General features: G+C 34.5%; 1 protein-coding gene across 1 annotated transcript in view; it reads right to left on the bottom strand.

Moving 5' to 3' along the window:
- Nucleotides 1–19981, bottom strand: part of Hsl (hormone-sensitive lipase) — a 33714-nt gene that overhangs the window by 12914 nt on the left and 819 nt on the right. The window contains exons 2-10 of the mRNA XM_089642797.1: nucleotides 19143–19300; nucleotides 12288–12474; nucleotides 11057–11270; nucleotides 9451–9641; nucleotides 3915–4164; nucleotides 2819–3031; nucleotides 1964–2086; nucleotides 1142–1297; nucleotides 173–419 (exon numbers count right to left, since the gene is read on the bottom strand). Coding sequence (XP_089498923.1) covers nucleotides 173–419; nucleotides 1142–1297; nucleotides 1964–2086; nucleotides 2819–3031; nucleotides 3915–4164; nucleotides 9451–9641; nucleotides 11057–11270; nucleotides 12288–12474; nucleotides 19143–19300 — 1739 coding nt within the window. The remainder of the gene's footprint in view (nucleotides 1–172; nucleotides 420–1141; nucleotides 1298–1963; nucleotides 2087–2818; nucleotides 3032–3914; nucleotides 4165–9450; nucleotides 9642–11056; nucleotides 11271–12287; nucleotides 12475–19142; nucleotides 19301–19981) is intronic.

The following is a 19981-nucleotide window of genomic DNA, read 5'->3' as shown; positions in this document are numbered from 1 at the left end:
ATTTCGCAAAAAACAACTAAGTTAATATGAAAATAGTGTCAGCTGGCGCACGATGGGCAGCTTGGCATTTTAGCTTGGCATTCCAAGTGTTAAAGTAAATTATTTGTATTACTTGGGGATTTTGAGCAGTATAATTCGCACACATGGTTTTTTAATCAAAAAGAATAATCACCTGGTATGAATGCCTTTGGAAGTTTGTTGTTTCACCGAGTTGTCAATGGAAGCACTGTCGTCTCCAGGCACCAATGTGAACTCCCCCAGGGTCTGGCCAGATCCTGAGGAACATTTGTCCAGCTCTAGCGACTTCTTCCTCAGTACGGGGATCTTGTGGCCCTCAGAGTCTGTGTCACTCTCCAGGACATACTTCTCCAGGAATTCAGACACATATTTCTGGGAGCGGTCTTCGTTTGTAGGAGTCACTGAAATATATAACAATATTACTTAAAGATTGCGACCTACAGAAAGTTGCAGAAAGTATAAATGGAGCCCATCCACCCAATAATGTGTTTACCAACAAATGTATTAACCCGTGAAGCCTCTTGACATTTTGCAATCTTATGTAGTGAACTGCCGGAATACAGATTGCGCGGAAAATATTTTTGCATTACATTAGATTCCAGATAAATTCATTAAAAATAAAGCATTACGATACATGAAATTTTAAATTTTTCAAATTTTCAAATCAAACATAAATAAAGTTTTTAAAGTCGCTAACGGTTCACCAACGGTTTTTAAAGCTAAAAAACATATCTTATTAGACAGAGGTATTATAAAAGTTATTTCTACTATATATTATATATAAAAAAAGTTTGCAAAGCTTAAACAATATTGTTCAATTGTTAAAAGTTATTTCAAAATTTTCTGAAGCGTCCATGGTAAACTTTTGTATGCTGGAAATTCTTTGTTCAGAAAAACTACCTAAATAAAAGCAATGTTAAGAATCTTGTGAGAAAAATTTAATATCTAATCATTTATGTACTTGGAAATGCAGTCATGTCTCTTTAATTTAGGCCATGTATAGATATATTTACATTCTGGATTAGATTTGTCTCTGACATTGTAAATGAATTATAATATTTTGATGTTATTTCAGCAGCAATGAAGTTATAAAATCAACAAGTAATGCAGATAAGTAACATACCAAGAGTCCTGTGTTCGCTGGAGAGGGAGGCGGCACTGAGAGTGTCAGAGAGGTGGTCGCTGGTGGCAGACTTGTGCGCCTGCAGTTCCACCAGGTCACTCTCCGAGATCTCCTCAAACGATGAGTTGTCTGATACACCCAGCAAACCATTTGATTCTGCAAACAGAAATATTTAAAGCTTTCTTTGACATAATGTAAAACCAGTTTCATTGGCAGATAATCTGGAACTCTCCAATCAACCGTTGGCGCTAGTGAGCTAGCGGACAAGCTAACTGACAATCTTTGATTATGTATTCCTATGCAGAAAAACAGCATTATGTGAAAAAGTGAGTTTTGATATATGGGCTATTAAACATTTCATTTAACTGTAGTAAGCATTTACACACAGAAATTTAAAACAACATTCCATCAAATAACACAATGCAGATATAAAACTTTATCACCATAATAATGATAAATGTGCCAAACGCTGATCATACACAAACTGACAGTTTCAATGTAATAGCTGACTTGTCTTGACTCTAACGTTATATGGAAAAAGATGGCACTACAAGCTGCCTTGTACTGCCGTCTGTGGTTGAGATTCTAATACGATTTTTGCTGTGAACGTAGATGGATATATATACAAATGAATCTGCACAGAAACATGGTTACCGCAATAATGCTGTTTATCCGCATAAGGGCTCCTCGAGAATGACTGGATACAGGTTTCCATTTATTCTCCTTGTGCCACACTTCACTTTCACGTAATGCATTAACTTTTAAAAATTGATTAACAAATAACTTTGTTTTATTCACTGTGTTAATATTTTGTTAATGTACCTTGAACAGGGCTAAGCTTGAGGAAATCCTTGTCCATGGATGTTTGCATACTGTTTGTGGGATCCAATTTATATTTGCTGCCATTGGCAGACTTGCCATTCTGCTCTGGAGGACACGTGTATGCTGAAACAAACAAAATATTCATAAGACTCAAGAGAAAATGGTAATCAATGTGTCAAACCCTAACTATAAATCAGCAAAAACTATTAAACAGTGGCATTAGAAAATTTCCACAGTATTTTTGTCATTGAAGTTCTATGAGAAACCTAACCTAACCAAGTGATCGGCAGATCGTGGCTCTTTTCATAGGCATTTGAGGCTCTTCAACTCCAGTTTCACCTCCACTAGAAGCACGATACACGATCGTCAAACGAATTCAAACCACACGATCGCAATGCATATTCTCTATTTGCATGCTTGCAGTGGTAGTGTATCAAAATATAACTAGCCACTGGAAATAATAGTTAGATGCCGTCAACGTCCAACGTTATTCATGAAATTTTCCTTAACAGTGTTGGATTTATTTGATAATATCAGAAGGTATGAATATTATTCAACACAATGCAACGTCTTTGTATTTAAACATATTATGTATCGTTTCAGCAGTCTTACTGCCACAGTGATAATTTATGTTTTAGCTCAACGAAAATTTTGGGATTCTGTTTACTTAATATTTGGCTGTTCTCACTTGAAAGTCTGCCGACTCCTGACCAAACCCAACATTAATCCCATCATGAGCAATAGAGATTTGGAATACCCACCTAACAGAAATTATTTTATTTTTATTTATACACTTATAGATTTCCCTTCTTACGGGTTTATCGGTTTTTAGAAAAAAAAAATTGTAAAAATCACCTTTGAGACACCTCATCATAAATCCGAAGGGCAGCAGTGGGTCCATGAGGCACAGGAGGCGCGCCGGGCTGGGGATGAAGTTGACCAGCAGCGGGGCGTAGATCAGCATGATGCCGTGAGGAGTGGGGATCCCGCCCGAGCTGGCCGCCTTCAGGCAGGCGCCCATATTCAGGTTGGCGCCCGCACTGTCGCCCGCCATTATGATGCGCTCGCCTGGAGCAGACACTTATTATTATGGTTGATGTGTGGAAGAGAGATGGAAAAATACATCCACGCAGACAGGACATTGTTTATGTGTGTTTTTATTCTGAAGATGTCCAATAAATGCGGTGTTTTCTTTAATGGAATGAGAACAATAATGAAGTGTCTAAGAATGGGTTGTTTCACAGAATTTTCAAATTTCAAACAATTTATCAAATTTCAATGCTTGTAAAATTTCTTAACTCTGTTAAGAAACGGGCAGTCGGGTTTGATAGATTTGACAGTCTTAAGAAGTAGATTGCAATCTTTAGAAAACTGGCATCAGATGGGAATGCTGTCCTTGTTCTACAAGTATTTCAATTTCAAGATTTTCCGAGGAACTAACATCAAACGCGCGCCCAATATTTGTACACGGTTGATATTTGTCACATGAAAACGGGTCTTCTCTAAGATGCTAGATATTATTTATTTAATATAACGATATAAGAATGAATACTAAGGCACTAGGAATAACCACCATATTCAGCTATTAAAATAATCCTGATTCGGTCGGGCGACAGCATGTCTGCCTAGCATTCGGGTATCACCATAAAGACTAGCGCCACAGAGGCATATCCGAATACTGTATAAAGCAATCGAAAAGTGTAATTCAAACCAATCCCAAGCTCAGATAGTGATACAAGCTGGCCGTATATATAAATTAAGAATTTCTATAGCGCCGTTTACTGATACAACCACCTCGAAGGCACTTTTGCTAATGATAGCCTTTTCGAAAAGAGTGTGTAATAAAATTTCTAAATTAAATGGCAAGATTGTGAACCCGGCAATTTGAATGCTCAGTCCCCAGGTTCCACTAAACTAAGGCTGTCTAAAAAATAAGACATAATGTAATCACCAGTGGTGCCGAGCATATCGGCATGTTTAAGCGCCCAACAATACGCGTAGTAGACCTCCTGAAGCGCACGGGGGTAGGGGGCGCGGGGGGCCAGGCTGTAGTCCACCGACAACACAGGCACCCCCAGGGCCGCAGCCCAGTGGCGAAGGTACACCTCGTGCGAGCGGGAGCTCTGCGCCACGAAGCCCCCGCCATGGCAGTGCAGCAGGAGCCCCCGTGATGGGGGCTCGCCACCTGGACCCTCGCCCACCTGGAAATAAGAAAAAAAATTAGATTGTACAAATTGAAGAAAATTTTGGCAACACCACAGACATAGGAATTAATAGACGAGAAGATAATGGCGAGGGGTAAAATCAACTGTTGAAGAACGAAGGGAGTGAAGCTGACTGTGATTCGTCAATAAATCAATCTGACAGTAAATAGGCATCTCGCATTATAATATCACCATTTACTTCTTAAAAGTAAAATCTGCTTTTGAATGAATAGACATTTTTACATGGGAGCGCAAATTACTCGCCACGTTATGAACAAATTTGCGAAGTCCAAATTCGGCAAAAAAATTCGGTTCTATTTTCAGAGTCGAATATTTCGTTTAAGTATTTAGTTAAGACACTTTTATAAATGTTCATAATTTACTTCCCAGCAACCAACCAGCTTTGTGTTTTGCGTCCAGACGTTTCTCGATGTGATAGTAACAACTGATTCATATTATACGATGTGAATATGCTTAAAATAAAGTAAAATAATGCTTATATATGGAATGTAATACGACAATTGGGTTTATTCTCTTTTTCACATCTATTTTTACAAGTTTTCATAATACAAGTCAACATTGTGCCGTGTTATTTCGTAAAATGAACCGATGATGCCTCGACCATAGTTCGCACAAGAATGATGACGTCACGTTTTCAAATTTCACTTGAGGCCATACGCGAGCACAGCCGGCTCCAATGGAACCGGTATGGGGAGTGGGGATAATACGCTTTTAATCACTTAGGGCAGGTCTACTAATATTCATATGTCTATGGGCAACACGAAATACCACCATGCTTACTGTGTTTTAAAGCGAATGAATCCAAGAATATTTCACAGTTTATGCCATATTTTGTTTTAAACTAACTAAACTCTAACTAAAAATATCTTGCCGGTACCTACCTATTTAAGGCAATATTGAATTTGAGTATTTCTGTATATTCTCTATGGTCACAGACATTTAAAAATGCAATTTTTAACATGTACCTAAACAGATGCTCAATTTTTAGACAACAATTTTAAATGGCGTCTACATGCAGACCTCATGGTTCAAATCATTATCTAGAATATTCAATGAGATGAACATTAGTGACATCTTTCCATAGACATATGAATATTAATAGACCTGCCCTAAGTGATTAAAAGCGTATTATCCCCACTCCCCATACCGGTTCCATTGGAGCCGGCTGGGCTCGCGTATGGCCTCAAGTGAAATTTGAAAACGTGACGTCATCATTCTTGTGCGAACTATGGTCGAGGCATCATCGGTTCATTTTACGAAATAACACTGCAAAATGTTGACTTGTGATATGAAAACTTGTAAAAATAGATGTGAAAAAGAGAATAAACCCAATTGTCGTATTACATTCCATAAGTAAGCATTATTTTACTTTATTTTAAGCTTATTCACACCGTATTATATGGATCAGTTTTAGAAACATATACTATCACATCACAATGTAGCGATTCTCAAGTGTGCTCATCGTTGTTTACTGGGGTAAGTAAATTATGAAACATTTGTAAAAGTGTCTTAACTAAATACTCTGAAACTAACTACGACTCTGCAAACAGAAGAAATTTACTTTGCCGAATTTGGACTTCGCAAATTAGTTCATAACGTGGCGAGTAATTTGCGCTCCCATGTAAAAATGTCTATTCATTCAAAAGCAGATTTTACTTTTAAGAACTAAATGGTGATATTATAATGCGAGATGCCTATTTACTGTCAGATTGATTTATTGACGAATCACAGTCAGCTTAACCCCCTTCGTTCTTCAACAGTTGATTTTACCCCTCGCCATTATCTTCTCATCTATTAATTCCTATGTCTGTGCATCTTTCGGTATTCAATAGAAGCTTAATCATCCTAGTGACTACAATATTAGCTGATTGCGAGAATTCAAAAATGAATAAATCCATATTTTGGTAGCCATCGCTCGAGTGGTTAGGATAAAGAACACATTAACAATATTAACATGGCAATATATATATTTTTTTTAAATGCACGGCCTTAAAGTCTGCCCCAATTGGAAAGTTCAAGATGTTGTGTAGGAGCCACATCAAGCAAGAAAAAACATAGTATATTTATATGTAAAAAATTAATTAGTCATTTGTAAACTTAAATGTACAAATTACTAAAATAAAATTAATAAATAAAAAAAATAAAAAAAAATAAAAAAAACAAGCGGCATGATGAAAAATTGGTACTTCCTACAGACATTCAAATTAATAGACAAGCCAATCAAGGAAAGAGGATTAAACCAACTTGCGTGGAGCGCGGACGGCGGCGTGACTGTCCCACTTTCGGACATTTGTCAACAAATGAATCTGACAGTATACAGGCAACTCGCATTGTAATATCACCATTCGGTCCTCAAAAATAAAATCTTCTTACACTACTCGTTACACTATTTAGTTAGACATTATCACAAATATGTTATAATTTACCCAACGCACTCAATTTTAGCTTCGCTAAGCCAGGCGATTCTTTTAAGAATGAACATTCAGATCCTGCGCAGAAAAGTCACACAATGGAGAGTTCAGAAAACTTTTTCCTTACTTTAGTGAACTGTGATCCTGAACTGATCCTGCGCATGGTTTGGTTACTTCAATGTAAGACTCTAAGGAATATATTTTAATTATTGATGCCCTTTTCGGGGCTTTACATGAGAATATTAAGAAATATACATTATTTATTGTTCATAACTGAATTGTTTCATTAACAACATTTTATATTTGTTTAAAGATAAATTGAAGATGTCCACTGACTTGGTATAATTGTTTCCCTGAGGAATACATATGGTAGTTAGTCTCAGAATTTCTGCACTGAAATAAATCCTGACCTCTAGTATTACGTTGTGGAATCCGAAAGCTTATCAATTCTAGCAATACCGGACTACCAACTAAATCATTTAGAATTTTATATAGAAATGCCAAGTCAGTGAAAATTCTTCTGTCTGACAATTTGAGCATATTCATATAATTTAACAGAGTTTTGTAGTTCAACATAATTGCTGGAATACCCATTTTAAAATTTATAAAATGTAAGAATTTGTTTTGTATTCCTTCAACAGATTGTACATGTATATTATGATGTGGGTTCTAGACAGGAGAATTCCAGACAGGAGAACTCAAGTTGACTTCTTACATAGGCAAAATATAACAATTTAACACACTTTATATTGTTAAAATTTCTGGTTAGCCTATTGGACATGGTTACATAAAAAACTGTATACTATGCGCTTGTTCAATCAATGCTTTCATATAATGTTGTATTTTGGGGTTCTTGTTACAAGACTACCTAGAGCCTTTAAATGTTGCACAAAAGTTAATTTAAAATATAATGTATAAGGATTTTTTTGTGTTTGTCACAGTTATTATATGGTGAAAGTAAAATTATGACAATAAGGCAGTTGTACATAATGCAGGCTCTCTGTAAAATTTTTGACAACATTGATACAACAAGTGCGCAACACTAGATTGGATTCTTCTTTAATGTATCACCCGGTGAATACCAGAACATCCTTTGGACAAAGATGTTTTTCTTAAAATGCTCCGTTGCTTTATAATAATAACATAGCATTTATATAGCGCAGTTTAGTGTCATTTCACTTCAAGCTGGGTAAGAAAAAATCTGAAGTGAGAAATTTTTTTCTATAATTTGTACTACTCCTATGATGCCTCACGGTGACCGAATAAATCATGAAAATGATAATTCATCACAATTTTAAAAAGTTATATAAAGTCATGGAAAGTAATGAAACAAAAAATTTATTAACTGGGTTATGTAGGTTAGGTTTAAATTATATATTTTTCATCGCTTCTAATGACTTTATACCACTTTAAAGGTGTGTTGAATTGTCACTGTGTTGAGTTATCATGGAACCATGCCTCACATATGCCATTACGGTCTACATTAAAAAGAAACTTTTAAAATTACTTTAACTTTTTATAAAATTTGCAGAAACTCCAGTAAAATTACATTAATCTATTTATAGGTACTATATTTTTTTCTTTATTTAACCAACACTGTTTTTTTTTTTGTGAATAATCACGTCCCGCTTGACAACAATGAACTTTAACCCTTACATATAGAAGAAAAGGGCCTTAGATTAAATTTACTTGAACAATTAGAAATCAATAAAAGAACCAATGACCCTAATATAACATTAATAAAGTAAGGAAAATTATTTATTCCCCGCTTCTAAGTATGTTCACAAAACCTTAACAATATAACACATTTAAATAAATTAATAGCAGCCACATAATTATTAAACAATTAAGATAACATTAATGTGGGGAAAACAGACTTCAAAATACCCCCACAGAATATGAAATCTATTGTCACAATTATTTTATCAGTAAATCGGTTTAACCGGTAATAAATCATTGTAAATTGGGAGGGGGTAAAACAGAATCAAATAAATAAGTCGCCTAAATGTGGTTATAACCACAGTTTGAAAATGGCCTTGAAAGCCGAAACAGCTGTAACAATAACAAAAACTTAAAAATGGTAATTTAGTATTAGTGGTCATTTTCTTAAAATTATTCCTACAGTGTGCCTTACCCAATACAGATTTGATAATATAACACTAAGGACCGGTTGTTTCGGAAAATTTGAACAATTCATCAAATTTCAACGTTAATTTGCGAGTTCTGTGAAAGTTTTATTCAAGTTCTGATATTATATCATTATAGGCTAGTTGCTTGACATAACTGAAATAATAACAGAACTAGAAAATATCTCTCACAGAACTCGCAAATTAACGTTGAAATTTGAATAATTGTTCAAATTCTCCGAAACAACCCGTCCTTAGTATGCTAAGCTTGGTGAAAATATAAAAACTATAGGTTAGTTGAATCTAAAATGGTGACTTTGGATTGCTCATGTCGTGACTTCTGTCATGAATCACCTTAGGAGCCCCATATTCGATGTGATCCATCTGTATATGTGTTATGTGATGTACTTATTTGATTGAATATAATTGTAAAGCTCGATATCATCTCGACACAATTCCCTAGTGCGATGAGCAGCGGAGGAAAAAAAAAAAAAAAATGTGCGCTCTTCGGTTGTCAATGTACGCATGTCATTGTTTATTCAAAGCATTCTCGAACTCTCCTGGTGCCAAATATATGGTCATGTGGTTTGCCTCCAGCCTGTCGAAATGATACCCAGATTTCGTGTTAGGGCAAGTCTATCAATTCGGATGTCTATGGAACTTTAGATATACATGAAGTTAAGTAAGTGCCACAGTAATTAATAATTCATAAGAAAGCCTCTCACCATTCCCTGTCGCTTGACATGACTGATGAGCCGCACATTCAGGGTCTGCGGGCCGATGTGGGCATCTGGCACTGGGATGGTGATGATAGAGCCGTCATCCAACTTGAATTCCAGCGGCTCAGGGGGGATGGAGATGAGGCGATTAACTGCCACCGATGAGGACACCAGAGTCGGAAGCTTCTGCATTATTTCTGGAAAAATTAAAGGAGTTGTCAATTTTTATGTGCATAATGTTAATTTATGTAAAAACAAAACCTATTTCTTTAGAAAATAAGAAGAAACACCCATTCATCTACGGCACCAATACCCAACCTTAGTGGGAAGATCTCAAATACCTGGAGAGCTATTATGTCTAACCAGAACATATTGCCAAACACCCAAAGACAACCCTGATGTGAAGAGTTCCTATGGTGAAGGTTATTAAAAGGACCGGGATACTGTACACAGGAGATAACATAATGGGCTTATGCACTAAGTGCTTACGGGACCCAATTGTACGGTTTCATTAACAAATCTATATTTATTTAATATCAACGGTGTAAATATACCAAACACAATAATTACATGTCACAGTATACAAGCATAATCAAACACTAGTAATAATTTAAACAAAAATAACAGTTAACTGTAGCATTTGATCATAAAATGACGACTGAAAGTATAAAATTAATACAAGCTCTAGAAGGAGATACAAGTACATACAAAATATCATAAACAAGTATAAGTAGACTTAGGTTTAATTAATAATGATATGATGGTATAGCCTTTTTGTATCTAGCTTCCGTGTAGTTAAACAGATCCGCTACATCTGCATACCTATTACTAACTTCATGTAATTTAGGTACAAGCGAGTGTTTGAAATGATCAGTCCTGGAATCGTTATATTTAAACAGGATGTTAGTATGAGTAGTTCTTACAACTAGTACATGTTACAAAATGCCAACCTTTTTGACATTGTGATAAAAAAAAAAATTGCTATAATGAAAGAAAATTGTCGACGCCAGTTTACATAAGGCCTTACGACTCCTAGGTCTCAGACAGATTGTCCGTTCAAGAAAGAAGCAACCCCACACAGAAAACCCTGGAATTTTTGGAGAAGTTTTTAAGGAAATGATAAACCAACCATCCCTCCCAATACAGTGCAAGGCGATGGATCGAGAGAGTCCAGCTGTAGAGGTCAGAGGGTCTCCCTCAACTGGCCGCTCCTGATCCGGCCCGCCACGCCATCAGTGGGCAAACGCATCCGCGCGCCAACACCTGGACAAACCTAACCCCATGAACCCTGGCACCCTCGCTAAGTCACCAAACAAGAGTTACTTGACGTAACCTATGGCAGAGGTATTGGTTATCCAATGGATGTTTCTCGGGACAGCGTACCCATACCCGCAAATTGATATTTGAAAATGTTTGAACAATTTCACCAAAAGTAAGGAAAAATTGAACTCACTTTGGACAAACAAACACACCCGTAAGATACTTCCATCAGTTCATCTTCATTGGATTAAATGCAGTTAAAATAAAGTTTCTAAAGGAACATACAAATAGAATGATGAATTATTACATGGTATGTATGGTGATTATGACTGATTATAATGTGTTTAATCACCGCTTTCGGCCAGGAACCAGAAGGCCTTGCAGAAGTGAATGTCGGCGAACTGTGAGATGTTGACGATGCGGCGGGCGCGTAACTCGGGGTCGATCATGTATCGCCCGCCCGCCCACACAGAGTTGATGATGTTGCCCTTAGTGTAGAAGGCCTCCGAGAAGCCCGCCATGCAAATGGCGATGCCCTTTAAAATGTGGCGGAGCGACGGGTGGTACTGGAAAAATATTGTAACAACAAATTAAAAATAACACACAAAATGTAATAATCTCTTACATTTCCCTTTGCTAAAACAACGTTTTAGTATTGTATTAGTGATCGACGAACCGGTGTATCCAATCTGTTAGCCATAAGTTGATAATAGTTTGTCTAGTCTATAGTTAGTAATAAGAGAGATCATTGTAGAAATATATTATATATTTGTACAGCGCAGTTTTTGTGAAAAATCACCTCAAGGGTGCTGTACAAATACATAATATATTTCTACAATGATCTCTCTTATTACTAACTATAGACTAGACAAACTATTATCAACTTATGGCTAACAGATTGGACAAAAACTGCGCTGTGCAAATCATCCAAATATTATTATTATTATTAAAATTTGGCCAAAGAAATTTTAGATACTTTGCAACAATGCACTTTCACTAACCATTAGGCAGAACACAAATAACGCTAAATATAAATTGGACACTAAGGACGGGTTGTTTGGGAGAATTTGAACAATTCATCAAATTTCAATGTTCATTTTCGGGTTCTGTGAAAGTCCTATTCAAGTTCTGTTATTATATCATTGTAGGCTAGTTGCTTGACAAAACTGAAATAAAAACAAAACTTGAAAAAATCTATCACAGAACTTGAAAATAAACGTTGAAATTTGATGAATTGTTCAAATTCTCCGAAACAACCCGTCCTAAGTCTTGGATCACCAGCCATGACAGATCAGAAGATCAACGATTTTTTTTCACACTGAAAATTAACACTTTTAACAATGAACATCTCACAAACAAAACACATGTGTTTTTCCTTTAAAGTTTAAATCCATCCATGAATCAGTCTGAAGAAGATTATAGCAATGTGCACATCCCTTCTGACCTGTAGATGGTTCATTCCAAGTACATATATCCAAAAGAAAGTCGGTTGGATAGAGCCACAGGTAACAGCCATACTCCCTCAGAATTATCGACTGAATAAACTAGCAAATAGATTCTAGATATGTACATTAGCGAAGTACCTGAAAGCCAAGGCACCTCCCGTAGAAGCAGTATTGGTTGATGGACTCCGACTGCGCGAAGAGTTCCTGCGGGGAGTGCGGCACCGAGGGGAACAGTTCCCCATTCTCCGACCAGCCCAGCATGGTGTGCAAGTGCTGCAGACATGTCTCCAGCGAGGCCAGGAGTTGGCAGCAAGCCTCCACCTCTCTGGAAAGAAATAAAATCATTTAGTATGGGCACGTAGAGCGGATGAACGAAGAAAGGAGTGTGAGGAGAATATATGACTCGAGTGTGAATGGTAAAGAAGCCGGATTAAATCAAGTTAAAAAAATATTTGAGTCGGGCCAGAAGGGCCAAGAAATAGTTGTTTAACGGTCAAACCAAAGGAGTAATGGTCAGTTAGTTAGTCAGTTATTACATAGTACTTATTTATCTACAGTTGTTACAATGGTTTGTAGTAAAGTTGTGAGGTCTTCCTCAGGAGTCCCCAACTTCTTTTACCATTCAAACCCCTCTCTAAACACTCCTGGCACTAATAAGAACAAGCTTTGGAGTAGTTTTTGAGTCTATATGAGACAGACATTCGAACATTGCCTATTATTTAGATGGAAGAAAATAGATAAAAAATATTGTTCTTTATATTAGAGAACTCAACATGTTAATGCTTCATGCCAGAACATTACTGTATATCTGAAACAAAGAGACAACAAGGGGCATGGGTCAAGATTTTATACAATAATAAATCACATTTACTGATTAAACAGACAAATTAATACCGCATTCCGACATTTCATAAAATATTAGATATTACACAATATTAAACATCATTTTGTGATGCTTCCCATTTTCTCTAAAAATCTAAATTTATTCAATTTTTTTTACAATTTACTATACTCTGTCTGGGCTGAGATAGAAACCAAACCACTCAGTATGATAATTAATTAGTGTAATATTTATTTATCCACATAAAAATATAACTGCAACACAAAAAATAGATAACTCCAGTGTTATTACACGCGTAATGAACAAAGCCAATTAACGTCAGGTTTATTGTATCACTATCACCAGGACAAAAGATAAATAATATCATTTATATTTCATACAACAAATACATGTCAAAGTATTTTTAATACCAAGGGAATCGATATGTTTGGTGACTTAGCAGGACTGCCCAAGTTCATGAGGTGAGGATTGTTTAGGTCTTGTCGGCGTATGTGTCTGCCCACCTACTGTGTGGCGGGCCAGATTTCGAGAGACTGGTTGAAGGAGATATTTTTCCCTCTTCAGAAGGACTCTCTCAACCCATTGGGAGGAATGAATTCAAACGTTTCTCACTCCTGGACACACTGACCCTCAGATTCCTACCCACCCCTCACACCTTTTTCCTTCCCAGATCCTTCTCTCCTTCCTTGCCTTAAAAAAACCCTAAACACAGCATCCCCAAAGATGACATGGGCCATGAGAAAAATAATTTTCAGAAAAATAAATCATATCTTATCGTAAGTAAGTCGTCCATATTAAATGTATTTCAATTCAATTGCAATAAATTTTATTTAATGACTCACATTTAAGTGGTTTCACTTCAAATCTCAACATAAGAAATGGTGATAATATTTTATAAAATAAAAATGTTTAATACAAAACCATTCATTTGTTGCAAAACTGATGAAGCAAGAAAAATTATTTATCTTACTAGATCATTTGTCTTAGTCAAATCAAGATAAGAAATTGGACAACGCAACGAACTAATCTATGAATTTTACGTCAAAAATTATCTTCTAAACACGTGCGAAATTAATACGAATAGATTATCTATATAGTATTAAAATTATGTACGTGATAAACTAAGTACCATTGAAGTGATTTTTCTACGAAAACGGTACAATAAAAATATTCCAATCATCATCATTATTATTATTACATAATAAAGTGTATAAATTCTTTCTTTTCTTTCTCGGTTCTAGACTTTCGCAATGAAACTAATATGATCTTTTTTCTCGTCAAATAAATAATAAATTGTTTTATACTATTTATTATTTGTTTGTGAGCTTAGTTCTTCTAAACTATGCAACGGATATTGATAGAGATTCATTATCATTTAGACAATTTCTTCCGGAAGGTTTATATATATATATAATCTTCATACTTATTTTTCAGAATCATACGAAACTTTCTCGACTTACAATACCTGAAAATGATTTATTTTGCAGTCTGCCAATCTATTATTGAGTATGATATCATAGCATGGGGAGGCGGCACTTCATCTGCACTAGACCCAATCATAAAGGCTCAGAAAACAATTTAAAAAATAATTCTTAGGCTACTTATAATTACAGACTCGAATCTAATTTTTAATATTATGAATGTGTTTGATGTTCGGCAGCTATATGCAAAAACTATCCTAACTCATCTATACTCAAATATACATAATTACTATAAAAAAAGTTCAAACACAATGTACTCGAAGCAACAACAAAAACTTACTACAAATACCAATAACGCATACTACGTTTGGTCAACGAAACTTTAAACAATTTGCGACAAGACTCTACAACATTCCTCAAGACAACATAAAACAATGTGATTCACAAAAAAATTTCAAAGATAATGTAAAAACTTAGATCAAAAATACGAATAGGGTCTTTACCAGTGCATTCACCCAAAATTCGCAATCTTAATACAAGTATAGGTATGTTCAAAAAGGTATCAGGTACTAACTTGAAAAATTCTGCCTCAACACAGGCTAGCCTAGTGAGGCGGTATTTGAGAAACCTCAACTAACTGTACTTTTATTTTCTTTTTACCTACATCATATTATTTTTTATTTTTCTGTAAATTTTATAACCTTAAAAAAAAAGCTATAAATCAATGTACAAAATACACCATAATATTCTTTTATAGTTGTAATGAGCAAACTATCTTAAATAAAGATATATATTATTATAATACATACATATTATATTTATGGAAAGTAGAGAAAAGTGGATGTTTTGTAATCAAGTCGTAAAATATATTTTCGGGCGCTTACCTTATGAGATATATCAAAATAATGTACTACGGAATTGTATAGCTTAAAAAGGCCTCATAACCTCAAAACTTTACCCCAAATCATTCATAAGTCCCCGAGCAATGCTGGGTACACATCAGATAGTAATTAATAAAAATGCATCAATAAGTACTTCAAAACCGCAATCCTAGGATATGATACACAATATGATGTCTGTATACTTTTTCGCTTGATTTAGGATTTGAGCCAAATTTGGAGTATCCCCTGGTCACCGATATATGGATCGGTGGAAGTTGAGTTTGAGAACAGTGCGCCATTCTCATTCCGTGCTAGAAAACTTTACCCATCCAAATGATACTCGTACTGCCCAAGTGAAATGAACTTCACATCCTACGGGTGCATTACGAATAAGGGACCTTCCGTCACATTAGGTTCATACAAAACGTACTAGTGGCACCAGAGCGGCAGACCAGCAAACCTTGGAAATCTACTAGCTGCCTGAGTGCTCAGCGCCTATGAGATTTGTTTTCACCAAATTTGTACAGAATAATATTTTGCAAGAATCACTAGATTTTTTTCTGTGATTATTGTGATTTAAGATGTTTTTACGACTTATGTTATGTTTTTAAGACTTTTTTATCGTATAAAGTGAATAGTTTCTTGTGTAAATTGTGTTTTTCGTATATAAAACTATTTTTAGCCTCTGACATCATCAAAAGTCGACATCATAGACTTTTTTTATTCTCAAAAAAAAATTCCATATTTAAGGAATATGCCATTTTCGAAAACGACATGTTTTATATGTGAAAATGGCGACGTTGACGTCGTGCCGGTGGCGTATTTTATGTCATAATGATGTTATAGCCAGTTGAAACTGTTATGGAATGTGCGGTTTTATATAATTTTTAAAATCAATAATTATTAATGAAAATTACACATTTTCAGTTTGATGTTCCGAATGAGAAAAATACTTTTAATTTTCCACACATTTTAATGGTATTCATAATCTGAAAATATCCCGTTGGGTCTTGTTGCTAGGTCGTTTATCTCTGGTGCAGTGATGCGATGAAATTCCTTTAGATCTAGATAAAAATGTATATATAATATGGAAATGATCAACATAAGAATTTTACATATATCTGAGGGAATTTTTTTCTTCCTTTTTTAATCTCCGATTGAACTCCCAATGAAATCGTCCACGAACCGCAATCGATAAGGGTTTATCTGATTTCAAATCAAAACAATGTAATGTGCGTACATTAGAATTGCACAAACATTATTTTTGTTAAATAAATAAACTTAAAGAACAGTGTAGGGAATCACATATCGGAAATTTTTGTGGAGAATTACTTCCTTCAGAAATTCTGTAACAACCCCCCCCCATGGATTTGAAAAATTACTGTGGGGAATCAATTTCACGTAGAAAATTTGTGGGGAATTGTTACTCACAAGTATTTATTACTTTCTGTCCCCAGATACTCAGGTGTCCTAATCATCAGGTCGGTATAAAATACTTTTGAGTATTTTGTAACCGGTATTTTTTTGTACCTGTACTCACTGTACCCAGTAACGAAAAGTACTCACAGGACCCACCTCTACGATGAACCAGAATTGTCATTGAGCGAATGTGGTTCTAGTTTTAGGGAGCACGCATCCCAGGTTAGGTTGTGTTGGTTATCCGATAATATTTTGCTATCCTCAACAAATTTACAGATTCTATGCTTCACCGCTTTTTCTATAATTTTAGATATTGTGCTAAGTGGGGATATCAGTTGGTAGTTGTTTACAGATAATTTGTCACCTGCTTACAGCAATTATTTATCTGAAGAGTCAATTTGTTCACTTTTGGGAACAGCTCATAGAAATCGTTGTATCTCCCTCACTGTCATGAGAAATATGATTTAAACCGTGTTAGAAAGAGAATACACCACGCTTTATATTCAAATCTAGAAGTCAACCCTTCAGGCTAATTTACTCGCTTTTGGGAACAACCAAATAGTCTCACAGAAATTGTTGCGTTCTTACCCTTGTGGTGAGAAATACGATCTAAACGGTGTTAGAAAGAGAAAACATTAAGCTTTATATTCAAATCTAGAAAAAGAATTAAAATGAGCACCTTTATAAAACCAAAGATACAGACCGAAATTAGAATTAAAAAAAAAGAAGACTTTGTGAATTTTTTTTTACTTATTTTTATAGGAAATGATAAAAAAAAAATTGAGGTGACAGTAATGTTTATAATACACTTGTCTAATAAAATGTGTTTTTTTCTTGTTATCAGTAATCTTAGTTCAGTGTTGTGACGAAAATACTTAAGGTGTTTTATGTTTATTCAAAATTTAATATATCAAAAATGATACGTTTATTTCTAAAAATAAAATTTGAAAGCGTATTTCATCACCTTTCAAAAACAATTTTTGTTTTCAGATACATTCAGAAATATTCTTTAATTATAATTCTATAAGCGGAAATACAAACAAATCCTCTGACCATCTGACAGTGTATTTAAGAAAAAATATAACATATATAATAAAATTTGTACACAAAATAGTAAAATAATTTAATTGTTTATTCAGTTTCTATCTTTCGCAATTTATTATAAATATTTGGGGCCAGTGAAGCTTGAAAAAATATTTGCCATCAAACAATATACTCAGATTAAATTAGTGTCAATGGATATTTACATAATTCTGGTTACACACATAATTATTACAGAACATTGTGATTTCTCGATAAAACATTCATACTACATTGTTTAAAATGTAAAACATTTTTCTTAAATGGCTAGACCGTGACCAAATAAACAATAATAATTGGTATTTAAATACTAAATTACAAAAAAATTGATGCTGAAACGTAATAATATGACTGGTAATTCACATCTGTAGATGTTTAAAGATTATTATCAATTATTCTGATTAAAAAATCAACATCCTCTCGTGATATATAATTCAAAAAGCCTATTAAATAATGGAAATATAAATGAATCGCATAATGATTACGAAATTATGCACGCACTTTGCTCTCACAATACAAACAAAATAGATAAAATTATTTATAATGATGTAATGTCCAGTAATATTTTTTTGCTTTGTCTAGTTATTTTTTTTAAATGTTTAATTCTGCTTGATGTCATAAACAATACAAGCAGAGAGCCTTTTCAAGGATAACCAGTAAGTAATGGTGGCTTACATAACATAAATGATCAGTTTTGTGTGGAATAATGTTTCAATAGAAATTATATTCTACACGAAAAAATACTGTTGCAAATCATCTGCATTTATTTTTTGTAGATTTATGGAAGTTTTGATAATTCGAAACCTCAATAAAAAAGCAAAAAATAGAAGTGCAAATAAGTAAACATAGCTTATAATAGAAATTTCACTATGAAAACTAGTAGCATTGATCTAAAAAATCTAGATGGAAAAGTGTGTGCAAATTTCATGACACAATGGCTCAATGTTATAAGTTTTTGCTGGATATACAAATTTTCTGTTTTAAAGTTAAGAATTTTCATCTTCTTTATTGATATTTCAAAGTTCAGTAGCTCGAAATGAAAATTATAATGTGAGCTGTAAACAGTTGTGTAGACCTATAAATTCCAGACAGAAAAGATGTCCAAATTTCATAATGTCAAAGCTCATTGTTTGAGAATTTTTGCTGTTTCATACACACAAATTTTCTTGAGTATGTAAATTTTTTTCAAGTTATTTTATAAAATTGTCGCCATTGATCACTACGAAACAATTTGCAACAAAATTGTTTTTTACAACATAATATTTACTTATATAAATAAACAACAGTTCATAATCAGTGGGCAGACACTACCGATTTAGGATACGAATATATTCAAGAAAGACTGACTCACTTTGTGTAGTAGAGTTTCCTGAAGATGATAGAGTCCCGGTTAGAGCAGACCTGCCGGCAGACGTCCACGCCGTGCTGGATGCAGGAGTCCACAACCGACACGAAACTGCGGTACCCATTACCGGGAGTCTTCTCGTCAAAGTCAAACGAAGGTGCCGCCTATTCAAAATATTCGCTAATTGAAATCGATGCAATAATATTAAGACAATTTTTTCTAGGATGAGAAATTATTTGTATTGCAGCCGGAGTTCATAAGATTACAGTACTCACACAGATGCATTGCTTACAGCATGGTTTAAACTTATATTTTACTTCAGAAAACAAAAAAAAAGTTTCAATAAAAAGATCGCACATAAAATTATTTCACCTCATTGCTAAATACAATAAGTAGCGAAAGCAAAAAGGTGTTTTTTTTGACGCTATGCAAGGACATCAATATTGAAGAGAATACATATGCACCAATACACATATACTAAGTGATTGTTGTTTGGGTCAACTATAATTGCAAGACCCATGCATTCCGTCTTTGCATGGAACATTGTTTCATTTGATATGAAACTACATAAAAAGTATTTGCAAATAATTTGCAAACATTTTTTTGGCGATTATGATAACTTGACCTTAAAGATAACAAAAAATAGAAGTGGCAATTGCGTTTGGTTATGAATCATGACATGACAAGGTCTGACAAATTTATGACTATGATAATAATTAATAAGGCAAAATATGTGTAATGCAAAAGCAAATAGTAGTGCCCTGTGTGATAAAGCACAAAATATTCATTATTCAAATATTTATATTATAATTTTGGTAACATGTGTGTATATCTTTATGAAGAGT

This window comes from Hesperophylax consimilis, chromosome 18 (assembly GCF_061612785.1).
Source record: "Hesperophylax consimilis isolate HC1 chromosome 18, BYU_Hcon_1.0, whole genome shotgun sequence".
In the NCBI taxonomy this organism is placed as follows: domain Eukaryota; kingdom Metazoa; phylum Arthropoda; class Insecta; order Trichoptera; family Limnephilidae; genus Hesperophylax; species Hesperophylax consimilis.
The sequence above is the reverse complement of the archived record's forward strand: the minus strand, read 5'-3'. Positions and strand labels throughout refer to the sequence as shown.